At 42.9% G+C, this 15,296-nt stretch overlaps 1 protein-coding gene across 2 annotated transcripts in view; it reads left to right on the top strand.

The window, feature by feature from the left end:
- Window positions 1-15,296, top strand: part of LOC306923037 (DENN domain-containing protein 5B-like) — a 28,141-nt gene that overhangs the window by 7,722 nt on the left and 5,123 nt on the right. The window contains exons 3-16 of one of the 2 annotated variants that reach the window (XM_079501014.1): window positions 2,114-2,834; window positions 4,197-4,384; window positions 6,349-6,849; window positions 7,789-8,038; window positions 10,101-10,251; window positions 10,938-11,028; window positions 11,123-11,242; window positions 11,348-11,500; window positions 11,727-11,802; window positions 11,900-11,975; window positions 12,842-12,970; window positions 13,101-13,222; window positions 14,073-14,218; window positions 14,494-14,612. In XM_079501014.1, coding sequence (XP_079357140.1) covers window positions 2,114-2,834; window positions 4,197-4,384; window positions 6,349-6,849; window positions 7,789-8,038; window positions 10,101-10,251; window positions 10,938-11,028; window positions 11,123-11,242; window positions 11,348-11,500; window positions 11,727-11,802; window positions 11,900-11,975; window positions 12,842-12,970; window positions 13,101-13,222; window positions 14,073-14,218; window positions 14,494-14,612 — 2,843 coding nt within the window. The remainder of the gene's footprint in view (window positions 1-2,113; window positions 2,835-4,196; window positions 4,385-6,348; window positions 6,850-7,788; window positions 8,039-10,100; window positions 10,252-10,937; window positions 11,029-11,122; window positions 11,243-11,347; window positions 11,501-11,726; window positions 11,803-11,899; window positions 11,976-12,841; window positions 12,971-13,100; window positions 13,223-14,072; window positions 14,219-14,493; window positions 14,613-15,296) is intronic. The other variant, XM_079501015.1, reaches the window with a different exon arrangement.

The following is a 15,296-nucleotide window of genomic DNA, read 5'->3' as shown; positions in this document are numbered from 1 at the left end:
AGAGCATGGCAGCTTGGCACAGGCGACAGTAAAGTTGTGATTTTATTTGGGTGTGTTCAAAATGAAAGTGTTAGTGTTGATTATCGTGTATTAATCAAATTATAGTAAACTAATACTATTATACTAAAAAAGATAAAGATCAAGGGAAAAGAGACCTTTTTACACAAATCTTATACAAATAATTTAAACGGCATAAACTATTAGTTTGCCTCTTCTACAAAAATATAAGTTAGTGTCGCACGTGCCAAGCTGTCATTCTCTTGTATTATATATCGTACTTGTGTTATTTATTTATTTTCCCACCACGGAGTAACCTCACGCAGCAAACTATCCATCATGTATTCTCCACCTCGGAGGAAACTCTGGTAAGGCCGGCAGTGTCGGTAGGCCAATCAGAGGCAGGCGGGGCGTTACCATGTCTATGCTTGGACATAGAATAGATATACGTCCCAATCGCCTCCCTCAAGCCCTGAGCCCTGAACCCAGCTGTAAGTGCGTGAGGGTGTGAGGCTGCAAGGGCTCCAAATTGTTGTGAAAGAAATGGGACAGCAATTTGAAAATGAGTCTGCCATTCATGACACTTTGCATCACTTTATAAAAACTGTCCTTATTCACAGCCAGTGCCTACATACTTGGCCTATTTATACATGTCTATCATGTCTATTTTAGTATTTAAGCTGATTGTTTTATTATTAGTTTTATAAATACACTTTCCTGTGTAATAGTTGTTGTAATATTCATAATAATATCCATAATGGTGGAGCTTACTTTCCATCCACCAGCTGTGGATGGAAAGTGTGCCCGCGGGGGCCCGCCCCAAAAAAGGAGGAAAAAAAGCAATCCGGTACCTGCTCTCCTGTGTCTACTGTCTACTCCTCCTGCTGAAACCATCAGCTTGTTCTCTTGTTCATCAATGTGTTGCTTATGAAAGGGCGCTTTAGTCCCTGCCTTTTTGACCTTTTTGGAGAAAAGTACCCTCTCGTTCTGAGGCTCTGACCGTCATCAGTGCAATGAGTACATCTGCACCAAATCTTTCTTAATTGAGCACGGTGCTGTGCAGGCGTGCACAGTGCGCACACTCAGAATTATAGCAGATCTACAAGCTCACAATGCGTCGTCTGCGACGCGTTGTGAGCTTGTAGAGAGCGGCTATTTTGGGTGTGCAGTACCGCCGCCGTGCAACGAAGTATACGCAATCAAAACTAAAATGAGCACATGAGATTAATTCATTTCGAGTGCGCTGCAGTGCGCACACAACCCAAACGAGTGAAGTGAACCGGTCCGAGACAGATAGTATGTCATGTCACGTATGTGACTGTGTAAGTGTTATACTGTTCATTCAAATAATTTGTTACGACTCACACTGGAAAGGGGGACAACGTAACCTCTCTCTCTCTCTTATAACAAGCGACCTGCGTTGGGTTTTTCATAAAGTAGTCCAGTGTCATTTCACAATTTTCGACCACACAAACTTTCTGACTGACAGGAATGCGATTATGCAATCCTTAATTTAGCAAAGCAAGCAACTGCTCATTTTACTTTGATAACCAGTAATTTGGGCTACAGGGCAGACTGGTTGGGTCATTTCCTAGTGTTTAAAATTAGATATTCCTCTAAATCTGGGTAGAAATGTAAAATAAAAATAAAGATGCCTTTTCAAATTCCAGCCCCTGCCCTTCAAATTCCCTCTGCACGTCCCTGCCCCCTCCCCTCTCTCTCTCTCCAAAGCAATTGAATGGACTAGACTTGCTGGGTGTTGAAAAGTCGTTAGGCTACCTTTTGTTTTCGCGGGGCCGTGGGGCGGGCGGGTCGTTGATTAATATATTGTTTTGCGGGGCAGGTTGGTGCGGGCTGGCTCCCGTGGCGGGGCGGGACGGGCAGGTTATGAAAAAAAAACGGCACACGCATCACTAATGGAGACACTCAAGTTCTTTGCTTGAGGTTTTTATTAGTCTCATATGAATTTGACTTTATGACCTAATTATGGTAACCCCCATTATTAAATCTCAACTTTGGAAGTGTTATCCAAAGGGTTGGCCATTGAGGACATTCTCAGGGGTTAACATTCTGTCCCCTCATCTACCTCTACCATTATCCCTCCGTCTCTCCTCAGTTGTGCATGCCAAGGGGCCTGGGCTTTCGCACGCAGGCAGACGGCCTCGAACCTCAGTTCCACTCATTCACCATCGCCTCCGACGACGGTACACGCTCCTACGGCTTCGTTCACACCTTCTACGAGGAAGTGACGAACGCCCAGGTCATCACCGCCATGCAGACACTCCACCAGATGCACCACGTGGAGCACCACTCATCTGCTGCCTCCTCTCCCTCCTCCTCCTCCTCCTCCTCCTCGTCAGCCTCGTCCCCATCCACCTGCAGCATGGACTCTCTGGTGAGCAGCCTAGACGAGTCGGACGCTGAGTCTCTGCCTGGAACGCCCGCCTGCCTCGGCTGCGCGGGCTCCTTTGACCCGGCACGGGACACCCTGTACGTGTCCAAAGCCCTCTGCCTCCTCACGCCGCTGCCCTTCCTGCAAGCCGCCCGGCAGTTCCTGCGGCAGCTCCACCAGGCGGTCGCCTCGCACACGGCCCCCCCGCTCCCGCTGGAGAGTTACATCCACAACATCCTGTACGAGGTGCCCTTGCCTCCGCCTGGCAGGTCCCTGAGGTTCCACGGCGTCCAGGGACCCATTGTGTGCCAGCGGCCCGGCCCGGGAGAACTCCCCCTGGGCGACTATCCCCTCGGGGAGGCCTTCTCCCTGCTGGGCGTGGACAACATGGTGCGGCTCCTCACCTGCGTACTGCTGGAGATGCAGGTCCTGCTCTACTCTCACGGTAACGCCATCCTGGTGTCCCAATTTAGGGCATCAATTTACAATTTACCTGTTGTATTGCCTATACAGTAATGTCATGATTAACGCCTGATTAACGCCTGTGTTGCTTTCGGAACTCGCCCTGTGGGCGAGTTCCTGCAGTATCGCAGGCGTGCATTAATGACAATTTTTCAATGACAGATGTAGTCACTACGACCACGAATGTCCCAAGAAACCTGCTAGCCTGAAATGAGGGGCGCTCTTATCATTATTCATCATCATACATCATCTCATGAACAACTGAATTTATGTGATTGGTTGGTTAAATTTACATCATATTTGGTGGACATTTGACTTAATTTCTCCTTTCATTGTCAATGGCAAATATTGAGACGTGTGGGGACAAAAGCTGTATATAGGAGGGGCTAGCACCCTTGCACTGCTGTTGAGCAGTTCATTAATATTCATCAAACTCATTCTAACTTTACTCGACCGCAGCTGTTAATCTTAACAGCTGATGCCCCCCTGCAGATGCTTACTCCTACTCTCTGTGTCAGCATAATTAGAATCTCTACTTAAGTTGTGTAACTATTTGTGCAAATCCTTAAAAAAACATTTAGAATAGCATCTATGTTAGAGTGGACTATATGCTGTGTTCACACGGGCAGATGCAAAAGATGCAAAGATACAGTGTATTTGTAGCTGTTGTAGCTTTTGCAGCAGCTACAAGCATCAGATTTGCTTCATAGTTTCACGGCTCTGACTTCCATTGACAATGAAAGGTCGACTGTGTCTTTGCGTCTGTGTGAACGCCCGTGTGAACGCAACATAAGACTGTCTGTCCCCTAGGCCAGGAGGTCTGGGGCTGCTGTATGCTGATTTCACCCAAAATCAAATGTTTAGTTAAACCTTTGTTGGGTATCTTTGTCTTTGTTTTTTGTTTTGTTCTTCCTATTTAAAAACTTTTTTTCTTTTTTTTTTTTTTTTAATTATTTTTTTCATAATATAGGCCATATCTAAGCCCGGCTTAGATTTCTTAGATTTCTCACAATCAATGGCCAGAACCTTATAGTTGTTTTTTTTCTCTTTAATGAAATCCATGTCTGACAACATTCTCTGATTAGTGTAATTTGAGTTATGTTCATAAAGGGTAGGCGCAATAAGCTTCGGCTTCTGCCTTCACCTTTTCGGTACCACTAGTGATTAGTGGATATTAATGTATGTATGTCTGTATGTAATCCTTTTTCCTGTACGGACCGAAATAAAATCTATCTATCTATCTATCTATGCTGTTTTTCTGTTGCTGATTATTCCTCAATAAATTGCCAACCTTCACCCCGTTTTGATATTCATATTTCCATTATACCGTCCCTAATCTTCCCAGACTACCAGCGTTTGATGACGGTGGCGGAGGGCATCAGCACCTTGCTGTTCCCGTTCCAGTGGCAACACATCTACCTGCCCATCCTGCCTCCTCCGTTACACCACCTCCTGGATGCCCCGGTGCCGTTCTTCATGGGTATCCAGCGGAGGGACGGGACTCAGCGGTCATCCCTCAACCTGCCCCATGAGGTACAGAGCACACCAAAGGCAATGTGTAGCCTCTACTGCAGGGGTGCCCAAAAGCTAGATCGCGATCTACCAGTAGACCACATGACATGCCCCTGAAAATATATATAATTTAAATATAAAATATGAAACTAATTTTGGCATCTGCCACTTGTATTAAGGCGACTTGATTGATTGACAAAAAAGGTCCTGTCAGCTCAAACCCACCTTCAAGAGTGTTGCTCACAAATGTTAGTAGTGTGACAAAGTTATACAGTGTATATTAAAAAAAACCCTACCAATTCCATTTTGCCCTTTCTGTTTCCCATTCCAAGTGCGTTTGTCTTATATGTAATTTTAAAGCCCCCTCAGGAAAAACTAACTATTTTCAGCGATGGTATAATATATTTTTTTTTGGTGGGTAGATCTTGTTGAGCTGGTCATTTTAAAAGTAGTTCTCAAGTCGAAAAAGTATGGGCACCCCTGCTCTACTGCATCAATAGATTACTGAACATTTTGCTCAACGCGCATGCACTGTAACATTTACAGCAGGGTATAAACATGGATGCTGTATTCTGTAGCCTCGTTGTTAATCTCTTCCAGTCTGTGCACATGCTAATATGCCCCCTGGCTCCGGCCTGGCAAATACAGGCAATGCAGCTCCTCTGAGCTCCTTCCTCTTCCACAAATCCAACCCTCCATACACACTGAAAGATCACGCCATGCTGCATGAGCATCGGCTCTTTGATGCAGTGCTGCCCCAGAAAAGAGCCAGTAGAAGGAATAAAGTACAAAGTGAAAAGAAAACCCACTAAGCATTACGTGCGCAAGGGGGGGGAAAGCTGACGATGTGAATTATTAATGTGAATTAAAAATCTCAACCTATTTCTGGATGTTGTGTAAGATGATACTTGGGACCTTAATTTGCAATCAAGTTAGCAAAGGGATATTAATCATATGATACTATGTGAGACTTAACTATTTGCAGGCGAAGCAGTGTATGTTCCAGTGTTAATTGACCTTTTTTACAGTATAACTAGGATTTTTATTGCACCTGTCCATCTCCGTAGGTGTGCAAAAGGACGTTTGTTCTTCCAAATACAAATTGAAGAAAGATCTATAATGTTGGAGGGAAGGAGGAGGCAGCAGAATGCTAGCTGATGTGTGGGACCTGGATTGGTGCACTGCATGTCTGTTGCTGTGCTGTGTCCACCTTTCACCACATGTCCCCAGAGACAATGAACTGGCTGTCAGAGGTCACCACAGAAGGTTGTGTCACTGCTGACCATGCTTTTCTCCACTGCTGCTTGGAAATGCAGATTTATCTTTAGCGCAACGACTTACAATGCAGTGTTCAGCAGCTTTTCAAGTTTAGCTTTTGCACTCTTTTGCCATTTGTTTGCCAATGTGCAGGTCCAAACTAAAGCAGTCACCTTTGCAGTCTCCAGTGTTTGTGATTACAGTGATAGTTTACTGGTCTACTAATCCCTCCTGTAGTAATATGTCAGTCTCTCCAAGGGGTGTGTTGTGGTTAAATGCCAAGAAGCCATTAATGTCATGTAAATCTCCCTCTCTGGTCTTAATTCGATGTCTCTACACTTGGCCATAATGCTGTCAGAGCTTCCTCACTTGATGAATAAGAGGTTTTCTTGTGTAAGCCACTAAGCCATTAACTGCGTTTTGATTATCTGTTCCAGGAACCAATTGAAAAGTGGTTTCAGCGTGTTGCATAATTTCAAAGTGGTTGTTTTGATTCCAGCTAGAGTCTACAACTGTTTCCCAAACAATGGGTGTTATGGGCCCCCTTATTTTTTGTTTCCTATATTTAGTTTTTAATTATTATTATTTGAAAACATTGAAATTTTAACATTTTCTCTCAACATCGATTTTTTTTTAGTAAAATGGATGATGTATGAATGTAAATGAATGCTGAGGATTTTACTGTGTACATTTCTGACCCTCCTCGGTTCTCTTCTCCTCTCTCCCAGGCCAACCTGTGCTTCGTCGACATCGACAACCAGCACGTTGACATTCCGGAGGACGTTCCTTCGTTCCCAGACCAGACGGAGCTCATCCAGGAGCTGAGCGAGGTGCTGCTGCGCTCCGGCCTCCGCGCGCAAGGCGGAACGACCACGGAGCTGGACGCCATTCCTCCTCGCCTCAGCAGCCTGGTCTTGGAGGACCTCATGGAGGACAGACGGAACGGGAACCTTGGCGGGGAAGAGCTGGCCGCCCTGGAGAGACTGCAGGCGCTGGCGCGGAGGTGCGGCACGGAGAAGGTGGCGGACGGAGTGAGGACGCTGGGGCGTGTTTCTGCAGAGGAGGAGGAGGAGGATGTGCGATGTGCCAAGCTGAACGTGCAGCTCAGGGAGGTGTTTGTGGGCCGCTTCACTGCCATCTTTGGCCGATATGAGGAGTTTGTCATTCACAACGCTCCCGATCTAGACTCCTGGCTGAGCAACCGAGAGGGGACGTGCAGTTTTGACAAGGTATTGAAAATCATCCATGCCTACTTATAAGCTACTGTACTGTAAACCTATTATAAATAATTTGAACACTGGCATCCCTTTTCTGAACATCCGGTTAAACGCATGTTGGCTATTTTTGGTGAAGAGATTTGGTGTGGAGAGAAAAAAGCAGGGGGGCAATTATAGACCCCTGGGTGATGCAAAGTATACATGGTTTATGTGCAGAGGCGGGCTTACCATTGGGCTAGGGTGGGCAAAAGTTTTTTATGTGATTTTAAATTGTAAAGTATTGCAATCTAATTCAAGTGAGATTTATGTTTAGTTATTGTACATTTAGTATTATGGTTAAAACATTGAGAGCTTCTGCTCAGACTAGTGACGCTGTGTTGTGGGGTAGCTGTGGAAACCCCTGCCAATGTCGCTGTGCATGGCAGCGACTAGTCTGTCTGTCTGCCTGCCTGCCTGCCTCTTTTGGGGCGGCTGGGTACCCCAAAATTAGAACAAAATGCGGTAATTTCTTTCCAAATTTCAAAAAATGCACCACACAGCCCAGGGGGGCCCTGAAAATTTGTCTAGCCCGGGGGCCCTTGGGAGGATAAGTCCGGCCCTGTTTATGTGGTTAAACTATACTCTACTCCTTACAAAACGTACAAAACTAGACCTGTGCACCATAGGCCGGTGCCCAACGATGGGAATGATGAAAGTTGAAAACAATTCAAATTGGGAATGTACGTACATACCCCACCCTTGTATAAAATATCTGTTATATCTGTTGTCATAGCAACTGGTTTAACCATCTGTCTGTGTCCCTTGTGCCCATACATGGAGATCTCTGTAGGTGTCTGTCTGCCTAAATGACTGTGAAAAGTGGACTGGTTAAGTAATCAAATGGCAGGTGTGGGATAGTGTATATGAAATTCTTGTTGTGTATGATATTTTTGTTATTGTTCTATGTTTCAGGGTTCCTTCCTCTCGGCCCAGCCTGAGCCCCACAGGCACTTCCTCTCCCAGTTCCTGGAGACTGCCATGTTCTCATCTTTCGTGGACGGGAAGGTGTTGTCTCGCTGGGCGGACAGAGAGCCCCTACAGCAGCTGTTTGACAACCGTCTGGAGAGAGAGCGCATGTACCACACGGACGAGGAGGATACCCGCAGCTGTCGCTATACCAAGTGCACCATGATCTATGAGTCAGGTGGGGGAGGTGGAAAAAGTACAGTACTCTAATGTTTTTTACTTAAAAGTAGCATTACCACAACAATGTACAAAGACTTTTGTTACAAGGAAAAGTGCAAAGTTATTGTCATCAAAATATACTCATTACACAGCATGTTCCACAAGTTCTTTTGAAGCTCACGTGTTGTGAGCTTGTAGATCAGCATACAATACCGTAGAGGTGTTTTCACTGTTGTTTTGGTTGCCCAAAAATGTCCCCAACTACCAAATAAATACAGTTAAAAGTTAAAACACCTCTATACAGCGAGAGTGCAATGTGTTTCTGTGGTAAACACCACCACACTACTCCAGTGGCTGATAACTGCTTGAGAGGGGAATTATGTGTACAAATATATATATTGTTATGTAAACACAGGGCACAAAGTTAAATAATAATGCCTTTAAGTAAACTTTTCTTAAAATGATTTTCTAGTAAATGTACTTAGTTACTTTCACTGGGTGGGTGGGTAGGTGGGTGGGCGTATGTTTACAAACAATGGGAGATAGATTAGAGTTCCTTCTACTCACTGAAAAGGTGTGCTTTGTATAGATAGTAATAAATGGCTTTGTGTTGCTAGAAAATGATATTCCCCTGCTCGACAGATTTTTGGAACAGTAGGGAAGGGCTTTCTTACAGAAAAATGCCACTTCTTCCTGATACGCTTCTAAAAAATGGAATGCTTGTTATTCCATTTCCATTTCTCCCTAGGAAATATTGTCCTCCTAACCCTCATTCTTTGGTCTTTGTCTGGAAAGGGCGGTGTCTGTGTCATTATGAAACAGACACTGTCACAGGATAACATGTAAGAGGAGAGACAATACAAAATTAGGTTATTGACTTTAATGACTTGCTGTTATGTATGCGTTGCCCATGTTTCAAGGCCAAAGTGATGTAATGTTGTGGCACATGTTAAAATCTAATCTCAGTGTATGACAAACGTGATTTAAAATGACCTAACGAGTCAAGGACAACAATGATGTTTACTTTTTGTGGGGCAATTTGCCTTTGTCATCGAATCAATTCAAACCTGGTGGACTTTGAGAAATGTCAATGTTACTATCAGAGTCAGATTTAGTTGAGATCTGCAACTCCATTTGCTATTGATTACTTAACCACTTTATATGTAATCGTACAGTGGTGATTCACAGCTAAAATAGTCGACGTATTTGTAATTTCTGCTGTTTTTTAAAAACGTTTTATACATTTTTGAAAAACCGATTCACCTCGTGTAGAACAGAACACTGTGGAGTTTTGAGGGAAAGTTCCTTGAGTTCAGTTGACATGGTTCAGTAAAGTGGGGTAGATGGGGAGAATTAGGGATGAAAAAGGGAGAGGGGGATAATAAGCAGTACATGATGAGAGGGGAACTACATTGTGTGCTATAATTAATGCCTCCAACTCTGCTTTGAAGTCTGACCAAACTCTCTGCAGAGACTGCAGCACATGACTCCAACTCACTGTAACTCGATTGTTTTACCTCATTTAACCGGTATTTTCCGCTCCATTGTAGTTTTCCTCTCCTTTTGTGGACTTCCTCTTCCTATAGTTAGTTATTTTGTGTCTCATTTGTAATTTATCCTGTACTGCTGTGCTGACTCAGTGTTTATCCCTCTTCCCAAGCAGACAGAATTTTTTTTTAGTTAATTTAGCAAAATTAAATATCAATCAAATCAAAAGTCAATGTTTTATTTTTGATCTACAATCTACAAAGGGTTTTATTGATTGATTGTGTACTTTATTAGCAGTTTGCAAAAAGAAAAAGCACAGGAAAGTACAGTTCAATACCCTGTCTGCTAAGAGGATTTTAAACCCAAGAAAGCACTATGGCTTGTTTCCATTGGGGTCCTTATGGGTGTGAAATGAACACTGTGGTGTACACAGTAGAACGTACCATACAGAAGGCTTGTTTCCATTGGGGTCCTTATGGGTGTGAAATGAACACTGTGGTGTACACAGTAGAACGTACCATACAGACACATCACGACTATCAACACAAAATCATTTTTGTGTATCATTCCATGGATATCCATTTCTATATACTCTTATTCTGTGTCTCCAGCTCAGGCCATTGAGCGCAGACTGCTGAAGGCGGACCACACAGCCATTCACCCCCACCTACTGGACATGAGGATTGGCCAGGGTCGACACCAGCAGGGTTACTTCCCCAAGCTGCAGGCTGATGTGCTTGCACAGGCACATGGCACCAACAAGTGAGACCACCATTGTTCATAGTTGATGGGAAATTGCCTGCATTTCTATAGCGCCTTTATCCAAAGTGATGTACAATTTTGAGTTACATTAATTGATCCGTGCACACATTCACAATGGTGGGGTCATGCACGGCACGACCTGCTCTTTGGGAGCAGTTACAGTAAGTGCACAGTGTCTAGCTCAATTACATTTTTACATGATGATGGGCATTGAACCAGAACCTTTCAGTTCCCAGAAGGCCACTCCTATCTCCTGAAGTGGACTCTTCAGCATTGTATTACATTAGTAGCAACAGTAATTAATTCCTGTATTGACTAAATAGACAAACATATGTTTGATTGATTGATTGATTGATTGATTGATTGATTTAATACTTTATTAACATGATTATTAATTATACAATATACAGTAGTCAAAGGTTATTATAAAAGGATAACACAGCTCCAGGGGTTTTGTTTCCATTGTGTTCCATTGTACTCAATGCATCTGTAATACATATGATACATACAATACAATTACATATTGGTGTAAAGGTCGTAATGTATATTTACAGTAAACTCTTCATTTCACATTTTCCAGCCATTCAGTTGCAAAAAAAAATCAATAATAATAATTTGGCAACCCCCGGGTTGAGAACCCCTGCTCTAGAGTCTAGAACACTGAATTTTGCATTGATATTGAACAGGTGGTCCGGTCGTGTCACAGCATCACGGAGGTCTGACCCCAAGAAACCAGCAACCATTGAAGCCTCAGGACCGGAAAATGAACAAAGACTGGTAAGTGGACGACGTACAAAGTGTACACACACACACACACACACACACACACACACACCAATGCCATTTTAACCATTGGTTTATTATCTTATAGAAGCATACGTTTTGGAGGAAGAACTTCCGTCAGTCCAAGCTGCTTGACCCCTCAACTTCAGCTGTCACTCAAACCCACCGTGAATTTGTGGATGGGCTGTTGAGCGAATGCCGTCTGAAGGTAAGCTTCCCTCAGCTCACTGTCTCTGACAAAGTTAAACAACCTGTGTGTGTGTGTGTTCGTCTTGGTGCCTATGCTAAATAATGTTGTTTTGTGCGTTTGCAGACCAAACGGATGTTAATGGAGAGGATGGGGAAGGAGAGTGTGGAATTAGGTCACGGAGAAGCCAGTATCACAGGCCTGCAGGAGAACACACTTATCCATAGTCTGTGTGACCTACTGGAGAGAACCTGGGGCCATGGACTGCAGCTAAAACAGGTCAGACACACACACACACACACACACACACACACACACACACACACACACACACACACACACACACACACACACACACACACACACACACACACACACATGTTCCTACAGCATGTAGGTTTAATATCACACACGTGGTGAACGAGCCAAAATGTTGAATTGTTGGAATATGTTGAATGTTGACTTGTTGAATTCACTCAGTAGATGATTGTTCGTTTCTAAACAGGGCAAGTCGGCTTTCTGGTCTCACCTGCTTCACTACCAGGCTGCCCAGAAGACAGAATCACTCATGGAGTCTCCAGGTCAGAGCAGAGCCATGCTGTTTTCTGTTTTGTACAAACCATTGGTCTCAATGGCTGACTGTTCATACGTTGTCATAAAACCTGTCTTCCTGGTTAGTGTCCGCTGGGTTGGAACACAAGAGGCTTGATGAGGGAACTCTGGTCCTGAAGGGATCCTTGATGCAAGATATGAGGTAATGAGAGCCCATGTACTCTGTCTGACCTTGTAGTGTGGTAATTTAGATCATGGTGTGACCAAAGGATTTGAAGGGCATGCAGGGAGGCTATGTGGGAGTATGAAAACTACATACATTCAATAGGATTAAAAGTTTATCATTGTAAATACCAGATGAGCAGAAAAAGAATGGGAACTGCAACTTTCAGTTTCAGTTTATTTTTATTTATAGTACATCAAAAATCAAAAAACAAATCAAAGACACAAATAGCTATTCTTTAAGACTGCAAAAAGAGCTGGGTGAACGAAGATGGGAGAAATGGATAGAGTATTTAGCTGGGGGGGGCGGATATGGAGTGAATATGGGCTGTGTCTTTCCGGTTGTCAATGAATCCAAAAGTCTGTAATTTGTTGTTGCTTGTTGCTGTACATCCCATGACCTCGTTTGTTTGTTTGTTTGTTTTTATTATTATTCTGTTTCTTCTGTTGATGTTTTTGTTTTAATGTATGCCTTGTTTGTCTTTTGTGTCTCTTGCATATTCAAAAATTCAAAAGAAAAAAAAAAAGAAGACACAAATAGCATAGCAATAAAAAACATGGTAAAATGTGCATAGCTGTATGAATCATACTGATTAAAACTAGGCGGAATGGTAGTGCATAGAAAAAAGGTGTGTTTTTAGCCTTGACTTAAATATGTCAAGGCTAAAAGATAAAGATTTATTGAGGCTTTGTCGAGGGTCAACATGAACATTCAAATGAATAATGGTTTATATATGATTTATTTGGCACCTTCTAGCGGAACCTCTGCTCTGAATTGTTTGTGTGATGTCCATAAGAAAATCTTATTAGATTAATGCTTGTTCATTTTCATGCTTGTCGTACCAGGTTTGTTCAGACAATGAGTGAGGGTCTGTCTGATGTGGGACAGGCCCGGGCATGGATCCATTTGGCACTGGAAAAGAAACAGCTGTCACAGCACCTCAAAGAGCTGCTTTCAAACCAGGTGCTGCTCAGGTAAGAGTCATGCCACAATTAACACGAGTATGTGGACAGATTTGACAGTAGATGCCATGTGCAATGGGTCTTGAATCTCTTCCCTGCTTTTTGCTCTTCTATGAACTCTACTCGTTGTTTCCCCTGACAGGCAGCTGTATAAGCCCCATGCATTCCTGTTGTGTGAGGAAGAGAGAGAGCAGTTCTTGTTCCATCTGCTCTCCCTCAATACTGTGGATTATCTCTGCTTCACACGTGTCTTCACCTCCATCAGTAAGTCCTGTTCACTTATAGAGGAGCACTTCACCCATTTTCAACCATATCATTATATAACTGGTCCTAGTGCTCATTATGAGATGGCTTGAAGGACCGCACCGGATCAGTATCATATTTTTTTTGTATTGCCAGTTATGCATATATGAGGAATTTGTCTTGTGAGGTTGGTGCATTCATACATGTCAGACATTGTCTATTCACAGCTTGGGCCATATATTCTACATAGACCATTTTCCTGTTCATGAATCATGCCTCAATATTTAAACTTGGTTAACATCATTAAAATGTTTAATAATGGAGTCGATGTTGGCTAAACCTCACTGCCTGGTTAAGAAATGCAGTGGCATTTTGTGTATGGGAATACGTACTGTATCTCAAACAAAGTTTCAAGTCTCTGCAAATTGATTTTCATAGCGATGAAGATTGACTGAGTTTAATGCAGTCCAATGGCTTCCTCCAAAATCAAACCACGGTATATGCTTTGGAAAATGGTTGACCGCAATGTCAAGTCAAGTATACTGTCAGCATCAGTTGTACTCAATAGGCTGAACATTCCTGGCCGTCAGCATGGTCCTTTAGGGATACAGGGTGAGACCGTCAGCATGGTCCTTTAGGGATACAGGGTGAGCATAAAAGGATGGGTTGACACATAGCATCCATGGTGGATTTTCATACAGACCTCTCAGACTTACCCATTTGATACACAAGCTTAACCCAAGAATGTGAAAATCCTATTCACAGTGCTCAGCAGTTCAGTTGAGGGCTGACTTGGTTCACATCTTCCTGTCAAAACGAACAGGGAATATTTTATTCAACGGGATGCTCTTGACCCGCTGTTTTTGTCCAGGTATTCCATACCGTGTCGTCATAATACCCATGAAGAAGCTCAGCATTGCGATGACAACCGTGAATCCTTGGGTGTGTGTGTCAGGGGAGCTGGGTGATTCAGGAGTCAGACAGATCACCAAGAACACACAAGAGATCTTTTTCCAGGTCACTATATATATATCTAGTATTTTTATTTAGATAACTATGTCTACAGCATGATTTATGCTTTGTCATATGATGATGTCGTGCACTGATAACAGCAGATCTACAAGCTCACAACGTGTTGCATCACAATTTGCTGTTTTTCGGTGTGCAACACCATGATACGACAGAATAATTTAGGCATATGGTAAACATACACAGAAAATATATAACATTGTTAAAAAAAAGATCAAGCATGTGAAAGAACTTCTTTGAATGAATGCCGGTGTGTGTTTCAGTGTAAGAACCTCGGCAGACTGAGCACTCTGCAGTTGGGACAGGAGAACTCTGGCCTGCTGGCCAAGTGTCTGGTTGACTGTGTCATGGTGTACAATGAGATCACTGGACACACCTACAGGTGAGATTCAGGGGTGCAACCGTTAATCTAACTAACGGATCGATTTAATTGAAATGAACATTTTCTGCCTTAAATGCCCAAACTTGGGATGCCAGGTTGAAAGTGGTTTAAAGCATGGACAATGATGGAATGATGGATTAATCGAGTCTAATGATTATCCAAAAATAATTATAGCAGGCAATTATATAATTAGTGTGACAGGCCTAGTTGCTCAGGACACAAAGGCCAAATGCTAAAAAGCTTCTTGCTGAACTTGACTGTTTCCATCAGGATTTTAAAAAGCTAATGTGGCATGAAAATACATACATGAACATCAGTTCTTGAATCACCAAGGTTATTATTAAAGCACAGCTCAAGACCCACTTCTACACTCTTGCTTTTAATTGATCTTTTAATTTTTTTGTTATTCATGTCCTCACTGTATTGCATTACTGCTATTATTTTTAACGTTTTATGCCTTGCTTTTCTTTTCTTTCTTTCTCCATTGCTCTGTAAAGCACTTTGAGCTGCATTTCATGTCATGAAAGGTGCTATACAAATAAAGTTGTATTATTATTATTATTATTATTATTATTACCGGTATTATTATTATTGAGTCATCAAAATCAGAAGTTCTTTCTATTTGCCAAGTATATTTGCACATGATAAACAGGATTTCTGGTGAAATTGGTGCTTCACGGTGAA

This window comes from Electrona antarctica, assembly GCF_951216825.1.
Source record: "Electrona antarctica genome assembly, chromosome: 5".
Taxonomy (NCBI): Eukaryota; Metazoa; Chordata; class Actinopteri; order Myctophiformes; family Myctophidae; genus Electrona; species Electrona antarctica.
This window is presented reverse-complemented; position numbering and strand designations above follow the sequence as displayed.